This window comes from Carcharodon carcharias, chromosome 16 (assembly GCF_017639515.1).
Source record: "Carcharodon carcharias isolate sCarCar2 chromosome 16, sCarCar2.pri, whole genome shotgun sequence".
NCBI classification, from domain to species: domain Eukaryota; kingdom Metazoa; phylum Chordata; class Chondrichthyes; order Lamniformes; family Lamnidae; genus Carcharodon; species Carcharodon carcharias.
The window spans coordinates 112,883,596-112,907,262 of NC_054482.1; the positions used below are offsets into that span (position 1 = coordinate 112,883,596).

Below are 23,667 nucleotides of genomic sequence, written 5' to 3' on the forward strand. Positions count from 1 at the left end.
CACCACCACTCCCTCCCCACTTAAAAATCACCCCTAACTATGTCGGTCACACCTCATGCCAACAGAACGCTTCCATCGGCAGAACAGGCTTAAGGGACTGAAACAGGCTTAAGGAACAGGCTTAAGGGACTGAATGCCCCATTTTTCTTCCTATATTCCTATTACAGCTGTGCTTCCTTCAGCATCGCAGCGAAGGTCACCTGATAAATGGTCAGTTGCATTAGCATCAAGCGTGGCACCAATCGTTAACATAATGATGATTATATCAGGAAGCCTTGAAGGAGAAATTGGGAGTGAAAATCATCCGTCTCAGTGCAACCCTTGCACTGAAGTTAATAAGCCTCTCTGCAGCAGAGCAAGGTCAGCAGCATCAGTCAGTGCCACAGATGAATCATACTGTAACTCAACGGTTGCTAGCGGAAAGAGAGGCTGGAAGACTAGAAGATGGCCTGCAGGAAAGATGTCAAGGCCTTAGTGCGCGTGCAGAGGAGGTGGTCCCAGGGATGAAGAGCTTCGGTGATGTGGAGAAACTGGAGAAGCTGGAGCTGCTCTCTCTGGGGCAGAGAAGGCCAAGAGGAGGTTTGATGGTGGTGTTTAAAACCCTGGAGGGTTTTGAAAGAGTAAATAAGGAGGTGTTTCCACTGACAGGAGGATCGGTAACTAAGGGGACACAGGTTTGAGGTAATTGGCGAAAGAGTCAGAGGTGAGACGAGGAGAATTGTTTTTTCACAATGACTGGTTATTTCTGGAACGTCCTGCCTGATCGGGTGCTGGAAGCAGATTCAACAGCAACTTTGAAAAGGGAGTTGGATAGATACCTGAAGGAGAAGAATTTGCAGGGCTTTGGGAGGAGGTAGGGTAATAGGACTAATTAGATTGCTCTTTGAAAGAGCCAGCATAGGCACAATGGGCTGAATGGCCTCTCCCTGTGCTCTGTCATTCTTTGATTCAAAGACAGACAAAGCAAATTTGTAGTTGAAATGATGGCAAACAGTCACACAAAGACAAGTGACCGATAGCCCAGCAAAGATTCCCCACAGTGAAAATATTCACCTTACGCAGGCTCATAACTGCTGCTAGTAAAAACCTCCTGTGTGCCTGTGTCGAAATGAGGATGTATGGGACCCTGTTAGTATAGAACACACAACAGGCAGTGGGTGTTTTGAGCTACATAACAACTCCATATTTTCTTTAACATGGATTTTAATCCTACTTACAGCACACAAGTTTGGAATAGTGGGCTGTGTTTGATAATCATAGTCTGCATCACTCGGTAGCATCTCTATTCTATTAACCCATTACACACTACGCCCTCCAAACCACTCACCACCCTGACTTAGAATTATATTGCCATTCACTGCCACTGGGTCAAAATCCTGGAACTCCCTCCCTAACAGCACGGTGGGTGTACCTACACCACACGGACTGCAGCGGTTCAAAAAGGTAGCTCACTGCCATCTTCTCAAGGGCAATTAGGGATGGGCAATAAATGCCACATCGTGTGAAAGAATAAAAAATGCTAAAAAAAACAGCTAACAGTTTTACCCAGGGAAGACAGGATGACTGATGTGAGAAATGTGAGAATGAGGGCAAGGCATATTTCTGGGACAGAATACAGTGAGCTTTATTCTGCTGAATTAAGTGTGTTGTACCAAGACCTCAGAGTACTCAGTGATGATTGTAGGTGCCAACACTGATATTTCTCAGCAGGGGGGTGGGGGTGAGAGGGGGGAAAAGAGAGAGGTGGGAACAAAATGCTCCTCAATATCGCATATCAGAACCAATATGAAGAAAGCTGAGCTAGTCTGAGTTGATTTGCTATCGAAAGGCATCTGATACTCATTCTTGCAACCTACTAATATGTCATCCATCACACGGGAGCCCAGGCATATCTAACCTTTGCATAGAGCTTCTCGAGCAGATGATGAGCTGATTGTTGGTCAAGCAAAGGGCACGGGCGGACTTCAGGTTATGGGAGGGCAGATTTTAACACAGCCCCCTCCCGCTCCAGCCCCCACCGCACCTTTTACCAGCTAGACAAAACATAAAGCTAGAGTTCCTGCAAAGGGACCCATGACAAGAAGAGGTAGGGAGTTCAGGACATGGGGGGGTTGGTAGCACCAAGCACACAAAACAACAGGTGACGGCTGCACCAAGGGATGACAGGAGAGCTCGTCCAGTCCCACCACACTTTGGTTGCAAAGTGCTTTGAAGCATGCTGATAATAAAAGGTGCTATATAAATGCAAGTCTTTCGTTTTACACCTAACTGAAAAGCCAACCTCCCGAGGCTGAAACCTGCCATTCAACATTTACCTTCAGTTAGACTCCGTTTTTACTCAATGTTGCTTGCCTGTGAATTCTTGTGCTTATTAAAGTGATGTTATGCTAGTGCACGGAAAGAGACACTTTCTAATTCAGAGAATCAGTGTCAGCATCAAACACTCGCAGAGAGGAACAAATACAGTTAGATAGAAAACAAAGCTCCCTCTGCTGTACAGTAGGTGCTGCTCCTCCTGTGGTATGACTTCAGTAGAGCGCCACATGAGATTTTTCTACTTTGCATGCCAGCTGTGCCATGCAAGAGTGAGTTTGCCAACAATACTCTTGGGTAAATGAGTTTGTTGGCCAATCGAACTCTAACTGCACACCTTCCTATGTTCTCCTCAATTGCTGCTTGCAATCAATAATGGGGAGAGGCTGATGTAAGAATAAACGGTGATGGTTTATTGAGACGTAGGGCAGAGCACCAGATCATACGTGCTCAGTCAGAAACCTCCAGAACTAGACTTACAGTTCCCATTTGCCCGCGCTGTGCAGTGACTTGTCAGCGCTGTCACATGATCAGTACACTTGCATTCTCTTAAAGGGACAGGTATACCCCACCTAACCACAATTGCCAATATTAAAGTTGAATTGGAGAAACAGCTTTGTGCTGCACAGGTCCTTCCTAGGAACTGATGCAAGTCTGCGGAAAGCATCAGTCGCAGACTTGGCCCAATTCTGTCCTCACTCACTGATCAATTCCAGCACGAGAGCAGACATCCTAGTGGCATGGAGCCACCCTGTTCCCATCTTCCTTTACCCTTGCACCCCCAGCCCTCCCAACCCTTCAACCACCAAACTTAACACTTAAATGCTGATAACACTTCTGCTTAAATCGCTAACTTCTGAAGTAAATCAGGAGGTGAGGGGCAAGGGTGGGGGAGGGGCACCAAATAACAGAAGCAAAATGCTTTCCCCCATTACAGAACATGCAAAGCTTGCTCTTTTTCTCACAATTCATAACAATCTAGGTTCTGCGGCAAAAAAATTGTGGGTTTGAACTTACAACCTAACATCAGAGAATCATAACACACAGAACAAGGCCAGTGAGCCTATCGCTGATGCAGGGGCACTAAAGCACATCTCCTGTTCAGGCTAACGTAGTACAACGCATGAACTGACACTGACGACCTCTAGCTTGTGTGGCTCTGAGTCCAACGAGCACAGGGGCAGCTGCACTTGCCTGTCGTGGCTGCTATTGCAGCTGAGCACCACTTTGCAGTGAAGGGTTTTGTTTAAATTCAGAAAGACTCAGAGCGCTCGGGGATGAAATCCATTGGGGCGGCTGCATCACGTTGCTTCAGCGGCACGTCTGCTCCCCAAATAACACACCGTCTCTTTCAGTATATGAGAAAGAATTCCTGAATGAATCCTAGAATGGTTACAACACTAAAGGGGGCCATTTGGAGCATCATGACTGTGCTGACTCCCCGTGAAAGCAACTCAGCGAGTGCCACCCTCCCACCTTTACCCCTTGCCCTTGAAAATCCTCTCTCTTCAGATAATTATCCAATTCCCTTTTGAAGGGGGTGGTTGACTCTGCCTCCCCCACAATCTTAAGAGGTACATTCCAGATAACCGCTTGCTGAGTAAAAAACAAACCTTTCTTCATGTTGGCTTTGGTTCTGTTGCAAATCACTAAATCTGTGCCCTCTGGTTCTCATCCCTTCCTCCAATGGGAATAGTTTCTCCCTATGTACTCTGTCCAGGTCCCTTCTGATTTCGAACACTGCTATCAAATCTCCTCTCAGCCTTCTCTCCTCGAAGGAGAATAGTCATAGTTTTCACAGAACCACAGAGCAGAAGAGGCCCTTCGGCCCATCAAGTCTGCACCAACACGTGAGAAACACCTGACCTACCTACCTAATTTCATTTACCAGCACTTGGCCCCCATAGCCTTGAATGTTATGATGTGCCAAGTGCTCATCCAGGTACTTTTTAAAGGATGTGAGGCAATCCGCCTCCACCACCCTCCCAGGCAGCGCATTCCAGACTGTCACCACCCTCGGGGTAAAAAAGCTTTTCCTTACATTCCTCCTAAACCTCCTGCCCCTCACCTTGAACTTGTGTCCCCTCGAGACTGACCGTTCAACTAAGGGGAACAGCTGCTCCCTATCCACCTTGTCCATGCCCCTCAATCTTGTACACCTCGATCAGGTCGCCCCTCAGTCTTCTCTGCTCCAATGAAAACAACCCAAGTCTATTCAACCTCTCTTCATAACTTAAATGTTTCATCCTAGGCAACATCCTGGTGAATCTCCTCTGCACCTCCTCCAGTGCAATCACATCCTTCCTATAATGTGGCAACCAGAACTGCACACAGTACTCCAGCTGTGGCTTCACCAAGGTTCTATACAACTCCAACGTGACCTCCTTACTTTTGTAATCTATGCCTCGATTGATAAAGGCAAGTGTCCCATATGCCTTTTTCACCACCTGACTAACATGCCCCTCTGCCTTCAGAGATCCATGGACACACACCCCAAGGTCCCTTTGTTCCTCAGAACTTCCTAGTGTCATGTCGTTCATTGAATACTTTATCAAGTTATTCCTTCCACAGTGTATGACCTCACATTTTTCAGGGTTAAATTCCATCTTCCACTTATCTGCCCATTTGACCATCCCGTCTATATCTTCCTGTAGCCCAAGACGCTCAACCTCACAGTTAACCACCTGATCAATCTTTGTGTCATCCACAAACGTACTAATCCTACCCCCCACATAGTCATCTATGTCACTTATATAAGTAACAAATAATAGGGGACCGAGCACAGATCCCTGTGGTATGCCATTAGACACTGGCTTCCAGTCACTAAAGATCCTTCTGTCATCACCCTCTGCATCCTGCACCTGAGCCAATTTTGAATCCACCTTATCAAATTACCCTGTATCCCAAGTGCATTTGCCTTCTTTATAAGTCTCCCATGTGGGACCTTGTCAAAGGCTTTGCTGAAATCCATATAAACTACATCAACTGCACTACCTTCATCTACACACCTGGTCACCTCCTCAAAAAACTCAATCAAATCTGTTGGGCATAGTTTTCCCATCTATCATGCATCTTTCCCATCCCTGAAACCATTCTTGTAATCCCTTTCTTTTCTGCACACTCTCCAACACCTTCACGTTATTCCTAAAGTGTGGGTGTCCAAAATTGGGCACATCATTCCAGTTTATTTGTAAGAGAGGGTCATTGTCCGTATCTCAAACAACAATCTTTCTTCCCTCAACCAACACGAGCAAACACAAGTTGATTCATTCTACAGGCCACTCACTGCTCCTGGAGGCTCTCTGTGCACAATCACCCTCTCCACGGCAATGGCACAATATCGTTCCTTCCGCATGATAAATTTCACGGTGTCTCCAAGAGGCTTGCTGAGCTGCTAAATAAAGCAGAACCACTCTCTCCTTTCTTCTAGAAGCAACCATGTAAACCGTCAGCTCCTTGGTGAGTTTGCACAGGCAGTGACGGAGCCATACAGGATCCAAGAACAGGTGGGAGCTCATCAACGCCAAGCAACAAGTTCTCGCAGCATGACCTCCTGTTAAAGAGGTGAACAGAACTGTACTCATCTGAAAAGAGAGATACCGCTGGAGGGGACAGGTTGTGAAAACTATTAGCTGTCAGGCTGTGAATCAGTGCATAACACAAGATCATCATGACTATTTTTTGACAGTCAACAGTAACAAATCCCTAAACAACTCTGTGAAAGCCTGGAAAGGCAAAGTATCTCAAAAATTTGAAAAGCAGGTTAAGCAAGGTGTTTCATGCTGCCACCAAGCAATGGCAATGCTAAAAGGATGCTGCCATCAGTCCAAAGAGACCTTCTGCCTACCATACACAATTCAACAACATAGGGTATAATTTCAGGGTTGGTGTGATGCCAGGTATGTAGGCTGTACAACCCAATGATTGGTATGATCGAATCAAACAGTATGTTCCTTCAGTGGTTCGTAATAGGCAGGGTACAGATGGTACTCAACCAGCCCACACTTGCAAAACCCAAAACAAAACGTCCACTTTTGGATGTGATCCCGCAATTGGGTAGCACTCGCTGAATAATCCTGAGTGCACTAATAGCTACACTAGCAACCAATTTAAGATAATCAGTCAAGCTCGTAATGTGGCTCATTTACACTTGTTAAAAGTGACATATATTCATATATGGTGACCCATTCTCTGCAAACAAAAGGAATATGCTCAAAAAACGGAATATGTTCAATTTTGTGACTTTTTTTTTTAAATTACCCAGGATCTTGGGGAGCCTATAGTTCCCCGTTGCTTTCTCTATGGCAATGCTTTGGCCAATCAGAGTCAATTTGCCAACCAATCAGCATCCTTTTCTCCTGTAGTATAAATTTTTGTGATGGTTTGAAATTTTGCAAGTTTATGTTTGTCTCGTGAGTATCAGACGAAAAGCTTCAACAACACGTCTCACCTTTCAGTAATAATTCCATGAATGTCACAGTAGAGGTACCAATGGAGAACATTCTGCTGAAAGAGTCTCCAGAAACGCCTCACTGCAGCAAGCAGAGTGATATCAAATTTAAAAAAGGACTTGTGGCATGGCTCATAGACATTCCGAAGAGCTTTGCAAACAATGAAACTGGAGAGCAAGCAGCAATAAAACAATGGAGGCTACTGTTGTGCAGGGGAACAACCGTGCCCTACAAAATATGGCTTTGTGAACAAAGCCAGGACGATGTGTGAAATCGCTCATCAGTCAACCTGCGTCAGGTTTATTTGATGCACTGCATCAATTCCTGAAGCCGGACAATGTCTGAACACACAAGAGCGAATTGTTTCCTTGCAGTTAGCTACTTAAATAAAAAGTGTTTTTTTAAAACACTTTCAAGCAAGATATGCTTACCTATTTACTTGTATCTCACTCTCAGTATGATATAGCGTGGAAGAAGCCATTTGGCCCATCATGCTTGTGCTTGTTCTCTGGAAGAGCTATCCATTCAGCCCTGCCCCACCACCGCCCCCACACCCCACCCCCCTCCTCTACCGAGCTCCTTTCACTGCAAATGTTTCCCTTTCAAGCATCCATCTAACTCCCTATGGAAGCCCACTACTAAATCTGCTGGAAGGTGTGCAGGCTGCAATCTTTGACGTTTAGGAGATAAATGAGGTTGGCTTGAGAATTTTTGGAATTCCCTGCCACAGGGAGCTGTGGTTGCTCATCGTTGACGACATTTGCGTCACAGGTGGACATGTTTTTGGGTATAATGGGAACCAAAGGATAAGGGGATACCCGACAGGAACCTCACCGGTAGAAGATCAGCCACGAGCGCAATGAATGGCGGAGCAGGTTTGAAGGGCTGAATGGCCAAGGCCCGCTCCTGTTTCTTAATGTTTTATGTTCTAGGTTCAAGTGAGTGGGTTGGTCATCCATTCATAAAAACACTGAAATACTCGCACATGGTATCCAGTATCTCAGAATTGACGCATTGAGGATATTCATAGGCAACCCCCAGGATATAAAGCGCTACACTGGAAACACTTCTTCTTAAAATCTACATTTAAAGCATTGCAACTGGCAGTTAGCAGGCATGGGAAAGTTCAGAGGAACACCAGAATGACATCAGAATTCATGGAAGCCAGGTCTTGTATCCGTCACACTCCATAAAGATTATTACTGTCACTGCCTGGTATCAAAACAGGGCACTGCTAGATTTTCACCCATGCAAAGTGGGCTCACCTTTCTTGCCCTGTTCTGCATCTTAGCTAGCAGTCATCACCTTCCGTACTCGCTAAACTGCATTAACCTCCTGTCCAGCGAGGTCTCGATTTTAAGATGTTCGTCCCCGTTTCCAAATCCTTATCTCTGTAACCTCCTCCAGCCCTACAATCCTCCCAAATCTCGATACTCCTTCAGCTCTGGCCTCTTACGCATCCCCAGTTTTCATTGCCCCATCATGGTGGCCACTCTTTCAATTGCCTAGAGACCTAGCTCTAGAATTCCCTTGCTAAACCTCTCCAGCTCTCTTCCAGCCCCCTCTTACCCCATTAAGATGTTCCTTATAAAACCTACCTCTTTGACCAGGCTCCAGGTCACCTCTCCTAGTATTTTCCTCATGTGACTTGGCATCTAATTGAGTTTGTTAACTGCTCTTGCCTGAAGGACGCTTACTGAAATCATGCGGCAATTTTCTCACACACACACACACACACACACACACACACACACACACACACACACACACACACACACACACACACACACACACACACACACACACACACACACACACACACACACACACACACACACACACACACACACACACACACACACACACACACACACACACACGTACATATTGGAAACATGTCACATCACAATGATGGGAGTGCATTCTGCACGCATCTGGGAACATATCTTTTGCATCCATTCTAAACCTTGTGCAAAGAAACCCTTTCTCATCAGTTAAATCAAAGTGCTTCAAAACAAATAACAACCCCAACCCCCGCCACAACATGCTCAAATTCTCACAGCATTCTCCAATGCATTCATGGCACGGTTTATACAGTGCAGGTTGCCAACTCATAGTTGTCCCAGGGAGCCAGGGTTGGAAGAGTGCGCGGACAGTAGGCTTCAGGTTAAAAGGCTTAACATACCCATGACCCATCGCCCCATTGGCTGGCTTGACTATGAAGGTCTTCTGTCTACGCTTCTTTCGTAACTCCTTCACACAGTTCTGGAACTGGGTATACTCTGCAGGGAAGATCCAGGTCCTAGGGGTGAAGCAGTATTCCTGAGACTGGCTCTTGATCATCCTGAAAGATACAAAGGGTTAATAAAGGAAGGAGTTAAGAGCTCTAAGGTGAAATCCATGGGGTGAAATCAATAGAAAGACAGCCAAGGCCAGAGAACAAGCGAGTACATTCCACCCAGCACAAAAAGGAAAATCCACCCCCTATCTATTGTTGTGTAGCTATAAGGGTGCAGGTTGGTGCAAAATGTACCTACACAAGTACAGGGAGCTGTCTGGTTGTCATCCTTCATTTCAATAGGCAGATCTTCCCATGTAGGCTGGCTGTTGTTTCAGGCTTCACTGACAATATCACAGGTTGTCTATCCATTTATTATTATCGTGCAAGGTTTTTTTTAAGCACATACCATTTAAGTGGGCAATGGCAACATGTGACTGAGCCATGGAAGAACCGGGTTCCATTCCCATCCTGCCCTGTGGTGGGACAGTCCAGGAAGGTAAAACTCGGTCCAGGAAATAGAAAGTCGCACGGGGGCCAGCATCGTTGACTCTCCTTTATTCTTCCATGGGCTGTGAGTGTCACTAGCAAGACCGGCATTTGTCACCCATCCCTAATTACCCTTGAACTGAGCCGCTTGCTAGGCCATTTCAAAGGCCTGGCATTTGGAGGTCATCCAGAGAACGCTCAGCTAGGGGGGATCCCGAGTATGGAGGGATTTTCTCATGAGGAGAGGTTGAGGTTGGGCCTGTACTCATTGGAGTTTAGAAGGATGAGAAGCGACCTTATTGAAACATATAAGATTCTTAGGGGGTTTGACAGGGTGGATGCTGAGAGGTTGTTTCTCCTTGTGGGAGAGTCTAGGGCCAGAGCACAATCTCAGAGTAAGGGGTCGCCCATTTAAGACAGAGATGAGGAGGAATTTCTTCTCTCAGAGGGTTGTTAATCTGTGGAATTCTTTACCACAGAGGGCTGTAGAGGCTGGGTCATTATGTATATTCAAGGTTGAGACAGACAGATTTTTAATCAGTAAGGGGATGAAGGGTTATGGGCAAAAGGCAGGAAAGTGGAGTTGAGGATTAGCAGATCAGCCATGATCTCATTGAATGGTGGAGCAGACTCGATGGGCCAAATGGCCTACTTCTGTTCCTACGTCTTTTGGCAGTTAAGAGTCAACCACATCACTGTGAATCTGTAGCCACATGTAGGTCAGACCAGGTAGGGACAGCAGATTTTCTTCCTTAAAGGGGCATTAATGAAGAAGATGGGTTTTTACAAAAATTGATATTTTCATGATCACCATCACTGAGAAGAGTTTTACTAATTAAATTCAATTTACACCAGCTGCCTTGGTGGGATTTGAACAATGTACCCAGAGCATGGATCTGGGCCTCTGGCTTACTGGTTCAGTGGCACAACCACCTCACCACCATCTGGTGATTGGTGCTGGAGGAAGCAAGAGTTAGTATCAGGCTAAGGATCAGCAGTGAATTACCTGCAAAGCTCACTGGAGAAGCTCATATATGAGGAATTGGAGGAGTGAGGGGAATACTGGAGTATGGATCTGCACTCCCCCCCCCCCACTTCCCCACATGAGCAAGTGTCCACAGAAAAAGAGAACACTAAATAAAATGCACATCTGAAAGCCCGATGTTCTTTATCTCCATATCTCTGTGGAATGCAAAGGGGCAGAAATTTTGTTACAGCTGAATAGAGGTTTGGTTAGACAGCACCTGAAGCACTGCATTCAGTTCTAGACACCACACCTCAGTAGGGATCTAATGAGCTTGCAAGGGATGCAGTGCAGATTGAGGAAAATGATACTTGGGCTGAAAAGGTTAAATTATGAGAACAGGTTAGACAGGCCAGGTTTGTAATCATTTGAACGTGGAAGATGAAGTGGCGATGTAATTGAGGTGTTCCAGATGGTTAAAAGAGTTGATAGGCTAGTTAGAGAGAAACTATTCTGAATGGAAGAATCTAGAACAAACGGGTGTCATCAGGCTGATGTCAGGAAGCACTTTTTCACACGAAAGAGTCGTGGAAATCTGGAACTCACTACCCCAAAAAGCTGGTGAGGTTGGAGTTCAACTGAAAATCTCAAAACAAGGTTGATAGATTTTTGTTAGGCAAGGGTATTAAGATTATAGAACCAAGGAGGGTAAATGGAGTTAGGGTACAGAATTGGCATGATCTCATTGAATAATAGAACAGTTTCAAGGGGCTAAATGGCTTCCTCATTGTCCGATGACCCAAAAATCAAATAGGCTCATTATTCAAAACTATATTCATTAAATACATAAATAAATTACATACAATACATCCTCAATCTTATGTCATCCGCACTGACATGTTTCATATCATTTCCGGTTGGTCAGGGGCTCTAAAACACGGGGGCACAGGATGAGGGGCCGATCATTTAGGACTGAGGTGAGGCGAAAGTACTTCATTCAAAGGACTGTGAATCTTTGGAGTTCTCTGCTCCCAAGGGTTGTGGATGCTCCATCGTTGACTATATTTCAGGCTGTGAGAGAGAGAGACGGGTTTTTGGCCTCTCAGAGAATGAAGGGATGTGGGGAGCGGGCAGGAAAATGGGCTTGAAGCCGAAGGTCAGCCATGATCGTGTTGAATGGTGGAGCAGGCTCAATGGGCCATGTGGTTTCCTCTTGCTCTGAACTCTTGCGTACAATATGAAGAGGTCAATTCAGAACAGCTGAGCGTTGTCCAACAATTTTGGAGATAAAACTGGATTAAGCTGCTTAGGATGCTATTAATAGTTATTTAAGGGACTTCCATTTCCATCATTCACTTGGCATGTAGGATTGCCAACCCTCCAGGCATGTCTGGAATTCTCCAAGAATGAACAATTAATTTTGAGGGCAATTCAGTCAGCCTACCTGGGAGAAAGGTCATAATGACAGGAAACACAAATGGTGTGTTCTCTTCATTTTTCCGAGGGGCGAGAGGGTGGAGAGGGGGCTGGAGTAGAAAAGTAAGGGAGTCTCGCTACAACTTTACAGGCTCCTGGAGTACTGTGTGCAGTTTTGGTCCCCTTACTTAAGGGAAGGATATAATTGCATTGGAGGAAGTTCGGAAAAGGTTCACTAGATTGGTTCTTGGGATGAACAGGTTGGCCAGAATTTTCCAGCCCCCCCCCCACCCCCACCCAACCACCTACCCCCACGGTGGGGCTGGCAAGACATGGAAATCTCCAGTCACAATGGCAGGACTAGAAACTCCCTCTGGCGCTAGGGGCTGGAAAATTCCAGCCATTGTCTTCGGAGGAAAGGTTGAGCAGGTTGGGCTTATACTCATCGGAGTTTAGAAGAATGAGAGGTGATCTTACTGAAAAACGTAAGGTTCTGAGGGGAATTGACAGGGTGGATGCTGAGAGGATGTTTCCCCTCATTGGGGGAATCTAGAACTGGGGGGCGCAGTTTCAGAATAAGGAGTCTCCCATTTAAGACAAAGATGAGGAGGAATTCCTTCTCTCAGGAGGTCATTAGTCTTCGGAATTCTCTTCCCCAGTGAATAGTGGTGGCTAAACATATTCAAAACTGCATTAGACAGATGTTTGATTGACAAGGGAGTCAAGGGTTATGGGGGGCAGTCAGGAAAGTAGATCTTACTGTGGAGCAAAAGCAAGGAGCCAAGTGGTCTACTCCTGCTCTAGTTTATGCTCTTATGTTTCAATCTGTTTGCCTGACAGTGGAGAATCATCCAATCTGGTAAGGAAGAGTCTGTTCGTTACCCAATGCCACATAGGAAGACGGAGCTTTGCAAGGATGGACGTGTCGAGTGGGAGAGTGGGGGTGGGGTGATTGGTGATGGGAGGTCATGTAGGTGTACCCTCCAGGAATAGATCCAAGCAGAGCTGACAAACATCCATCGGTACATAACCAATTGGTGTTAAGGTGGGGATTGGGGGCTGGTGCATGATCAGGCTTTGCCACTTCTCAAACTCAGTTCATTCAGTAATAAATGTCAAGGTGCCTCAAGTGAGGTTCCAATTTCACAGAAACCTTGCCCAGCACCCTGAGTCACTTACTTGGCCATGTTTCTTGCCAGACAGTCCTTGCGACAAATCTCTCCCATTCCTGGAAAATGGTTGATCCTCTGCAAGGAAAGACAAAATAACCATTGCAAGCGGCATCAGTAGAGGGCTACTGAGTCAGGTAGTTAGCTTCTTCTTCTCCTAGCATCGTCTAGTACAGCCAACTCCACACAATTACATTATAAACCACATTTGTAATGTTTTTGTAAAAGCCTCTTTCAGTCCCATTACTGAATGTTGAATTATTTGCAGAGCTACGGGGAAAAGCCGGGGAATTGGGACTAACTAAACTGGTCTTGCGGAGAGATAGTATAGACTCGACAGGCCAAGTGGCCTCCTCTGTGCTGTAACCATTCTATGGGGGCCTGTACAAGGTGGGCAAACTTGCATCACTCTCAGAAAATGGTGGTGAATTGCTTCACTTGCCTGCCCATAGAGTGGATTGCCATCGTTAGTGGATGTCTCCACAACCCCCTCACCCCCACCCCCAGAAACCTATTCAGAGGGGAGACCATGTTGAGGAGCCAACCCCGGTAGGGTTTTCTGCTACATTCCGACCCCCTCCTTCAAGAGTCCGGGAAGATTCCCCCCCCAGTTATTTCGAACACACGCATATTTATGACCTATCTGCCTGTGGGCCAGTTGATGTGTGTGTGTGTGTGTGTGTGTGTGTGTGTGTGTCTGTGTGTGTGTGTGTGTGTGTGTGTGTGTGTGTGTGTGTGTGTGTGTGAGAGAGTGTGTGAGCGTGAGAGAGTCTGTCTGAGAGAGTGCGTGTGTGGGCGTATATATATCTACATGTGCAGCCTTTGTATTTTAATTAAGCATTTTAAAATAACTGGTGCTGTTCAGTTTTCAAACATTAATGTTTCTTAGTGGCTACACATCCACATCTGGAATTATGGACTGTCTGGGTCAGAAGGCTGCACTTTAGATATGCTGCCGGTTATGGTTCAGAGGTGCAGACAGGGGGTGGTCATCCCTTCTTGTGTTCATATCCTCCTTTAGTGCTCGAGTTTGTTTCACACTGTGACCTGCCTGCTCCATTTTAGGCTCATGCTTTCTCTTCATCTTGTCCTGAGTTTCTTGCCAAAGTGCTTCATAAATTCAAGTCTTTTTTATTAGGGCTCGTGTTGTGTCATGCTCCCAGTATATTCTGAACTTTAAACTAAGTGTTATATTTTAAAAATGAACACAAAACACTGCAAAAGGTGGCTGCCTGAGGGTCACCTGACTTATTCTGGGGATTGAAACCACTCCCTAGTTTCAAGGGGAATGGTCCAGGCTGATGTGAATCAACACCTTCCTCTGAAACCAATACCAAAGGGTATCATCATTAGGTTGAATGGGTCATTTTACCACAAAGACACTGACTGTCTCAAACTCTCAAGGTGTTAAACAACAATACAGGATGTGTAATCAACATAACCATCCACCTTATTTGGAAAAGGACTTTGAACTCATAAGAAGGTCACGTGATGAGACAACCATGCTTTCTGTCTGCCCCTCAAGTCAGCAAAAGTTACTTGTGGACGCAGTTCCACTAAAAGCCATCAGACTAGCTGCAAAGACTCCAAGCAGCCAAAGTAATGAACAGCAATAGAGAGAAGGAACAGATTTACCTGGAAAAACTCAGCAGGTCTGGCAGCATCGGCGGAGAAGAAAAGAGTTGACGTTTCGAGTCCTCATGACCCTTCGACAGAAGTTCTGTTGAAGGGTCATGAGGACTCGAAACGTCAACTCTTTTCTTCTCCGCCGATGCTGCCAGACCTGCTGAGTTTTTCCAGGTAAATCTGTTTTTGTTTTGGATTTCCAGCATCCGCAGTTTTTTTGTTTTTATCTATAGAGAGAAGGAATCTGCCAACCTGCTCCAGTTAAAGTTTACCTGAGAATCAACCTCCTAGAAATTTGACTACAGGAAACCTCACAACTTGCTGCGAATCTTTCACTTTCCAAGACCCTTGCTTCAACTTCAAAAAATCAAAACCATCTAAGAAACCAAACCTACCTCATGGGAGACGGAGACCATAAACCAGAGTATATTACTTTCACCTGTATCTAATCTATGTGTGTGAGAGAATGTGTGCAAAATGGGTCCCACGCGCCCTTAGCCAAGCTGTTCTAGTACAGCTACAACACTAGCATCTACCAGACAATATGAAAAAATGCTCGGGTATGTCCTGTACGCAAAAAGCAGGGCAAGTCCAACCTAGCCAATGACAGCCCCATCAATCTACTCTCGATCATCAGTAAATTGATGGAAGGCATCATCAACAATGCTATCAAACGACACTTGCTTATCAATAACCTGCTCACTGATGCTCAGTTTGGTTTCTGCCAGGGTCACTCAGCTTCTGACCTCATTACAGCCTTGGTTCAAACATAGACAAAAGAGTTGAACTCCTGAGGTGAGGTGAGAGTGACTGCCCTTGACATGAAGGCCATATTTGACCAAGTGTGGCATCAAGGAGCCCTAGCAAAACTGGAGTTAATGGAAATCAAGGAGTAACTCACTGCTGGTTGGAGTGTACCTAACACAAAGGAAGATGGTTGTGGTTATTGGAGGTCAATCATCTCAGTTCCCCAGCACATCACTGCAGGAGTTCCTTAGAGTAGTGTCCTAGGCCAAACCATCTTAAGCTGCTTCATCAATGACCTTCCTTCCATCATAAGGTCAGAAGTGGGGATGTTCGCTGATGATTGCACAACATTTATCACCATTTGCAACTCCTCAGATACGGAAGCAGTCCATGTCTAAATGCAGCAAGACCTGGACAATATCCAGGCTTGGACTGACAAATGGCAAGTAACATTCACGCCACACAAGTGTCAGACAATGACCATCTCCAACAAGAGAGATCTAAACATTGCCCCTTGACATTCAATGGCATTACAATCGCTGAATCCCCCACTATCAACATCCTAGGGGTTACCATTGACCAGAAACTGAACTGGACTAGCCATATAAATACTGTGGCTACAAGAACAGGTCAGAGGCTAGGAATCGTACGACAAGTAACTCACCTCCTGACTCCCCAAATCCTGTCCACCATCCACAAGGCACAAGTCAGGAGTGTCATGGAATACTCCCCACTTGCATGAATGATTGGAGTTCCAACAACACTTAAGAAGATTGACATCATCCAGGACAAAGCAATCTGCTTGACTGACACCCCATCCACAAACAATCATTCCCTCCACCACCAACAAACAGTAGCAACAGTGTGTACCATCTACAAGAACTGCAGAAACTCACCAAGGCTCCTTAGGCAGCACATCCCAAACCCATGACCTCTACCATCTAGAAGGACAAGGGCAGCAGACACAAGGGGACACCAGCACCTTGGAAGTCCCCCTCCAAGCCACTCACCATCCTGATTTGGAAATTTATCACCGTTTCTTCACTGTCTCTGGGTCAAAATCCCTCCCTAACAGCACTGTGGGTGTACCTACACCACATGGGCTGCAGCGGTTCAGGAAGGCAGCTCACCACCACCTTCTCAAGGGCAATTAGGGATGGGCAATAAATGCTGGCCCAGCCAGCAAAGCCCACATCCTGTAAATGTGTTTTTGTTTAAATTAGGGGTAAGTCTGCTTTCCTTCCATGTTTTAAAACTCACAAAACCTTGCTGCTGGAATTATTTAATTGGGATACACATTTAAAGCTAAATACACACACCTCCTGCATACAAACATACTGATAACGGGCAGCAAACAGAAACACATAAATTGCATCCGTGACAGTTGCTAGAGACATGTGCAGAGGCCTGGTCACATCTTATGATTCATTGCTTCAGGCAGAGGTTAAGAGACTGTTTATTCAAAGACATTTTGCAGGGAATTATTGCCCAAACATTCAGCACATTAACACAAAAAAAAGCAAGGTGCAGTAGCTGCAAAAGCAATACATGCTTTAAATATTACAACATAAATCATAGTCATCGATTTATAAATTTATAAACAGACACACAAATTAAATGTTATTATTTTGAGGAATAAATAGATTTGAACAGGGGACATTTTAAGCGAGGATTGGATACAATTCTTCACAACATTAAGAGCAAGACAGTAAAGCAGTGCTACCCCCAGGTGGCAGCAGAAAACAGTACAGCTGTACAAGCTGAATTTCTCCGCTAGGCAGATTCACGCCATGCACAATCCCATGCTAGGAAGGTTAGGGCAGAAAAACGAAGTGTGCTTCCCATTCTGCAGTGAGCACCTGCTGCAGTGTGTGAGGCAAGAGAGCAGGTTACAACAGGATAAGTCTCAGCTGTTCATTCCATGGCTGCTGAGGTCACTGATGCTCACTGCAACAATAACTTGCATTTATACAGTGCCATTAACGTAGAGAAACATCCCAAGGCACTTTACAGGATTGATTATGCAACAAAATTTGACACCGAGAGACAGGAGGAGATTTTAGGGCAGGTGACGAAAGAGCGGAATCAAATAAGTAGTTCTTAAGAAATATCTTATAGGGGCAACTCACCAAGCCTCCTTCAGAACCAGCGACTCCTGCCACCTAGAAAAACAAGGGCAGCAGACGCATCCACACCAGCACCACCTGAAAGCTTCCCTCCAAGCCACACCATTGTGACTTGGAATTATATCGCTGATGTACCACATGGACTGCAGCAGTCCAAGGAGGCAGCTCACCACCACCACCTTCTCAAAGGCAATTAGGAATGGGCAATAAATGCTGGCAGGAATCCCGACCTGTCTGGTAGTACAGATCACAGGCGTGAGCTTATTATTGGCCCTATAATGGGGAAACTGTGCAGCACAGGTACACAAAAAGAAAGAGGTTCCAGAACTGAGTTCTTTATGTTATTTCACTCATATACAATCAGTTTAAATGTGAGACTCTGAGCTTCTCTCACTGACCCAGTTTAGCTCTAAGCCATGCACACCAGAAGGATTCATTTTCAAGTCCCCAGGATGTTGAGTCATTACCTTAGGCAGCTTGGCAGTGATACATTGCTATCAAGAGAGGAATATCATTCAAAACGTTGTCTATCTGTGCATGAATGAGTGTGCGTATGTGTGACTGAGATTGTGAATGTGAGTGAGTGTGTTAGTGTGAGAGTGTATGCGTGAGATTGAGATTGAGGGTGTGTGTGTGTGTGTGCGTGAGAATGTGAGCGTGTGTGAGATTGTGAGAGTGTGTGTGTGAGAGTGTGTGTGAGATTGAGAGTGTGCGTGAGAGTGAAAGGGTGAGAAAGTGGGTGAGAGTGTCTGTGTGAGATTGAGAGTGTGCATGAGAGTGAAAGGGTGAGAAAGTGGGTGAAAGAGTGAAAGGGTGAGAAAGTGGGTGGGAGAGTGAAAGGGTGAGAAAGTGGGTGAGAGAGTGAAAGGGTGAGAGAGTGAAAGGGTGAGAGAGTGAAAGGGTGAGAGAGTGAAAGGGTGAGAGAGTGAAAGGGTGAGAGAGTGAAAGGGTGAGAAGTGAAAGGGTGAGAAGTGAAAGGGTGAGAGAGTGAAAGGGTGAGAAGTGAAAGGGTGAGAAGTGAAAGGGTGAGAGAGTGAAAGGGTGAGAGAGTGAAAGGGTGAGAAGTGAAAGGGTGAGAAGTGAAAGGGTGAGAGAGTGAAAGGGTGAGAGAGTGAAAGGGTGAGAGAGTGAAAGGGTGAGAGAGTGAAAGGGTGAGAGAGTGAAAGGGTGAGAGAGTGAAAGGGTGAGAGAGTGAAAGGGTGAGAAAGTGGGTGAGAGAGTGAAAGGGTGAGAGAGTGAAAGGGTGAGAGAGTGAAAGGGTGAGAGAGTGAAAGGGTGAGAGAGTGAAAGGGTGAGAAGTGAAAGGGTGAGAAGTGAAATGGTGAGAAGTGAAAGGGTGAGAGAGTGAAAGGGTGAGAGAGTGAAAGGGTGAGAGAGTGAAAGGGTGAAAGAGTGAAAGGGTGAAAGAGTGAAAGGGTGAAAGAGTGAAAGGGTGAGAGAGTGGGTGAGAGAGTGAAAGGGTGAGAGAGTGAAAGGGTGAGCATGCGAGCGTGCAAGTTGTAAATGTTGGGAGGGAACAATGCTGGGCTCAGTGCAATGATAGTTAACTGGCCTACCAATACACTCTGCCTAGTTTCACATCTGAAGAACATCCACATGGTTGATGTTCTGGACAGCCCCAAGCTGCCATAGCACTGTACCTAACAAGGAGTCAATGCCTCAAAGGAAAAGGAAGAGCTAGAAAGATAACGCTGAATTTTTCTGAACAAATTTATCTACTGAACTCTCTGTAACCTCCTCCCAGGGGTGTAGGTCTGGTAAGCACTGTGGGAACTGTACCACTGAGCCCATTTAAAGATGAAGTCCAGGACAAAGGACATCTGTTCTGCACATCAAAACTTGCCCTGGATGGCTCCAAACTTCAACTCAAACAGATACATTTCAGCTCACTGCATCAAGGGCAGGAAGTGTCAATGTCTCTGTCCGGGGGGTTAACAGCAGCCACAGTCCAGGCTGTATTTCCACACACGACCCTATGGCTGTTCGAGCTGAAGGAGGTTACACAAGGATGTGAAAGTGGAAAAGATTTCAGGTTTACTTCCCAGTCTGTGGCAGATCAGCTACTCTTCATCAGCAACCAGTGGCATAATCTTTGACCACCCACTGCACAACCCCGCCCCCTGACCATCCAGAGGGGTAGGTGGTAGCGCAGTGGTATTATCACTGGATTGGTATTCCAGAGGCCCAGGGTAATGCTCTGAGGGCAGAGGTTCGAATCCTACCATGAATCCCACCACAATTTGAATTCAATAAAATCCAGAATTAAAAGTCTGATGATGACTATGAAACCATTGCCAATTGTCATTAAAAAAAACCATCTGGTTCATTAATGCCCTTTAGAGGAAAGAAATCTGCTGTCCTCACCTGGTCTGGACTACATGTGATTCCAGACCGACAGCAACGTGGTTGACTCTTAAATGCCCCCTGAACAAGAGCAGTTGGGAAGGGCAATAGCTGCTGGCTAGCCATTGATGCCCACATCCCATGAATGGAAAAGAAACCCTGTCCTGAGCACCCCTCTCCACCCTCACCCCATATAAAGCTGCCACAACTCACCTCAGTCCAATGAGTGGACCTTGGGTAAGGAGAAGGTATGGGCTGGCTGGGACACCAGCTGTACCTCAGTGGGTGTGGCTCTCACCTCTGAGTCAGAAGGTTGTGGGTTCAAGTCCAGCTTCAGCTTCAGAGACTTGAATGCAAAGCCCAGGCTGGCACTCCAGCGTGAGCACTGCTGCACTGTTAGGGGTGCCGGCTTTCACTTCTGATGCTCAACAAGGATCCGAACAGGCGTCTCAGGTGGATTTGCCCCTCTTGGTGAGAAGACCAGGAGAGTTCTCCCTGCTGCCCTAGCCAATAGTTATCGCTGAACCAACATCATTAAAAATAGATCATCTGATGACTTATCTCATTGCAGTTTGTGGGAGCATGCTGTGCGTATATTTGCCGATCCATCTCCTACAACAGTGACTATGCTTCAGAAATATTTCATTGGCTGTAAAGCGCTTTGGGAATGTCCTGATGTCATGCAGATGCTGTGTTAATGGAAGTCTTTCTTTCCCTCCACCACTGTGGGGAGACGGTGACCTAGTGTTAATGCCATTGGACCAGTAATCCAGAGGCCTAGGCTAAAGATCTAATGGGGTGGGTTCAAATCTCATTTAGTTAATAAATCTGGAATATAAAGCTGGTCTCAGTAATAGTGACCATGCAACCATCATCGATTGTTGTAAAAAAAAAACCATCTGGTTCACTAATACCCCTTTAGGGAAGGAAATCTGCTGTCCTTACCTGGTCTGGCCTATATGTGACTCCAGGCCCACAGCAATGTATTTGACTCTTAACTGCCCTCTGAAATGATGAAACTACACAGTTCAAGGGCAATTAGGGACGGGCAACAAATGCTGGCCTGGCCAGCGACACCTACGTCCCATGAAAGTATCAAAAAAAACTAGCCCAACAATGGCCCAGAACGTCTGATCTCCAGGGGATTATACCCCAATTAAATCTGTTTCCACCACCCTTTCAGGCTGAGCATTCAAGATCAGAACAGATGCTGGTACAAGTGAATGAGTGGCTCGTTGACCATTTCAGAGGGCAGTTAAGAGTCAACCACATCGCTGTGGGTCTGGAATCATTTTTTTTTTATTATTCATTCATGGGATGAGGGCATCGCTGGCTAGGCCAGCATTTATTGCCCATCCCTAATTGCCCCTTGAAAAGTGGTGATGAGTGACCTTCTTGACTCACTGCAGTCCATGTGGTGTAGCTACACCCATAGCGCTGTTAGGGATGCAGTTCTAGGATTTTGACCCATGTAGGCCAGACCAGGTAAGGACAGCAGATTTCCTTCCCTAAAGGAGTGAGCCAGATGGGGTTTTGAGAGTTGTCATGGTCACCATTACTGAAACCAACTTTCAACTCCAGGTTTATTAATTGAATTTAAATTCTACCAGCTGTTGTGCTGGGATTTGGACCCAAGTCCCCAGAGCAATCGTCTAGGCCCCTGGATTACTAGTCGAGTGACATTACCAACTCACTGCCATCATCGGTGATGGAGGGTGTGAATGCTCAGGTGGCGGATGGGGTGTCGATCAAGCAGCTGCTTTGTCCACACAAACCCAAACTGTCCAATTACTGCCCCCATCAGGTTTGGAGGAGCACAGAGGTTTTGGAGAGTTGTATGGCTGGAGGAGGTTGCGGAGATAGGGAGGGGGGAGGAAGTTGGGGAGAGATTTGATGCAAGAGAGTGCAAGCCAAGATAAACACATTAACCAAACTACTGAGCCTCTCTCAACTCACACATTGGCCCAACAACTGACCAAAGAAAGAAAGGCCAGCCATCTCTTTGAGGGCTGCTGACAGTATATGCATAACAATAACCTTGGAGATGAAACCACGGAGCTGATTCCCACTTGGAATGGTGCCCCAGCAAGAATCAGCTCCTCTCGCAACGGAGAAGGGAACAATGGAGGGCGGGAGGAAACGCAATTAAAAACAGCAAAGCAATCTCACAGCTCAGCCGAAATGGAAGGTGAATGATACCATCCAGCCTCACCTGATAGTTCCTCAGATCAGCTATTCTCTCCTGCTGGACGGCTGCATCATTCCAGATCAGGTTGGCAGTGTCGTCTTCCTCTCGGGCTCGAGCAAATCCTGCTTCCATTATCGCTAAACGCACTGGAAAAGAAAAACATCGTCGGTGGCCTGTTATTGTCCCTCGGTAAGCCGACAGCAGCCGAATCTTTTGCATTCGGCAAGGGTGAGGAGCGTATGTATTTTGATAGAAGAGCGACAAGTGCTGGAAAAACTCAGCAGGCATATATTTTGATCCCCATTCCCCCCACCATGCTCGTTGACCCACACTGTCTTCCAAACCAGTGACACAGCTAAATTCAAATTCCCATCTGTCTGATCAAATCTCTCCCCGACTTCCTCCCCCCACTCCCAATCTCCGCAACCTCCTCCAGCCATACAACTCTCCAAAACTTCTGTGCTCCTCCAAACGTGATGGGGGCAGTAATTGGACAGTTTGGGTTTGCGTGGACAAAGCAGCCGCTTTATCGGCACCCCATCCACCACCTGAGCATTCACGCCCTCCATCACCGACGCACAGCAGCAGCAGTGTGTACCATCTATAAGATGCACTACAACAACTTCCCAAAGCCCCTTCGACAGCATCTTCCAAACCCATGACCACTCCCACCTAGAAGGACAAGGGCAGCAGACCCATGGAAACACCGCCACCTGCAAGTTCCCCTCCAAACCATTTACCATCCTGACTTGGAAATATATTGCTGTTCCTTCATTGTCACTGTGTTTAAATGTTGGAACTCTCTCCCTAACAGCACAGTGGGTGCACCTACACCACAATGGACTGTTCAAGCAGGCAGCTCACCAGCACCTTCACAAGACCAACTGGGGATAGGCAACAATAGCTGGCCTAGCCAATGACATCCACATCCCAGGAATAAATATAAAATGGCAACCAAAAGCTTGGTCAAAGAAGTAGGTTTTAATGAGCTCAGAGCTTGTTAGCTTCACCTCTAAAGAGTCATAAGGGCTCGAAACTTTAACCCTGTTTCTCTCTCCACAGATGCTGTCAGACCTGTTGAGTTTTTCTAACATTTTCAGTTTTTATTTCAGATTTCCAGCATCCGCAGTTTTTTTTTTGCTTTCTCCTAGGTTTTAACGAGTGCCTTACAGGTAGAGAAAGAGGTACATATGATACAGGGTGTTTATTATACACCTACACCCAATAGCTCAGCCTGTTAAAGAGATAAGAAGCTGGGCAGTACAGACCAAAAGATTTCCTGAGTTGAATGCATGACTTGTGCTGGGTTGGTCAATCCACCTCTGTTTACATAGCAGTAAAGGCTGCTAGATTAGACCTCTGTTGTTCTCAAGTTAGATAGCAGGAAATCAGCCAGGGCTCCCAATGCCGATTGCTGCGCTGTGCCTCTACAATACTGAAGCAGCTGATAAAAATTCAGGTTTGAACATTTATTCAGCAGGGTATTTGGGTGAAGGAAGACATTTGCAACTGTTCCCCAGCAAGTGGTCAATGGCTTTCAGGAGAGCTAAGGATACA

At 46.1% G+C, this 23,667-nt stretch overlaps 1 protein-coding gene across 1 annotated transcript in view; it reads right to left on the reverse strand.

Annotated features, from left to right (window-relative positions):
• Nucleotides 1-23,667, reverse strand: part of ttll7 (tubulin tyrosine ligase-like family, member 7) — a 184,824-nt gene that overhangs the window by 141,397 nt on the left and 19,760 nt on the right. Inside the window, exons 3-5 of the mRNA XM_041207843.1 lie at nt 22,135-22,256; nt 13,091-13,158; nt 8,950-9,108 (exon numbers count right to left, since the gene is read on the reverse strand). Coding sequence (XP_041063777.1) covers nt 8,950-9,108; nt 13,091-13,158; nt 22,135-22,256 — 349 coding nt within the window. The remainder of the gene's footprint in view (nt 1-8,949; nt 9,109-13,090; nt 13,159-22,134; nt 22,257-23,667) is intronic.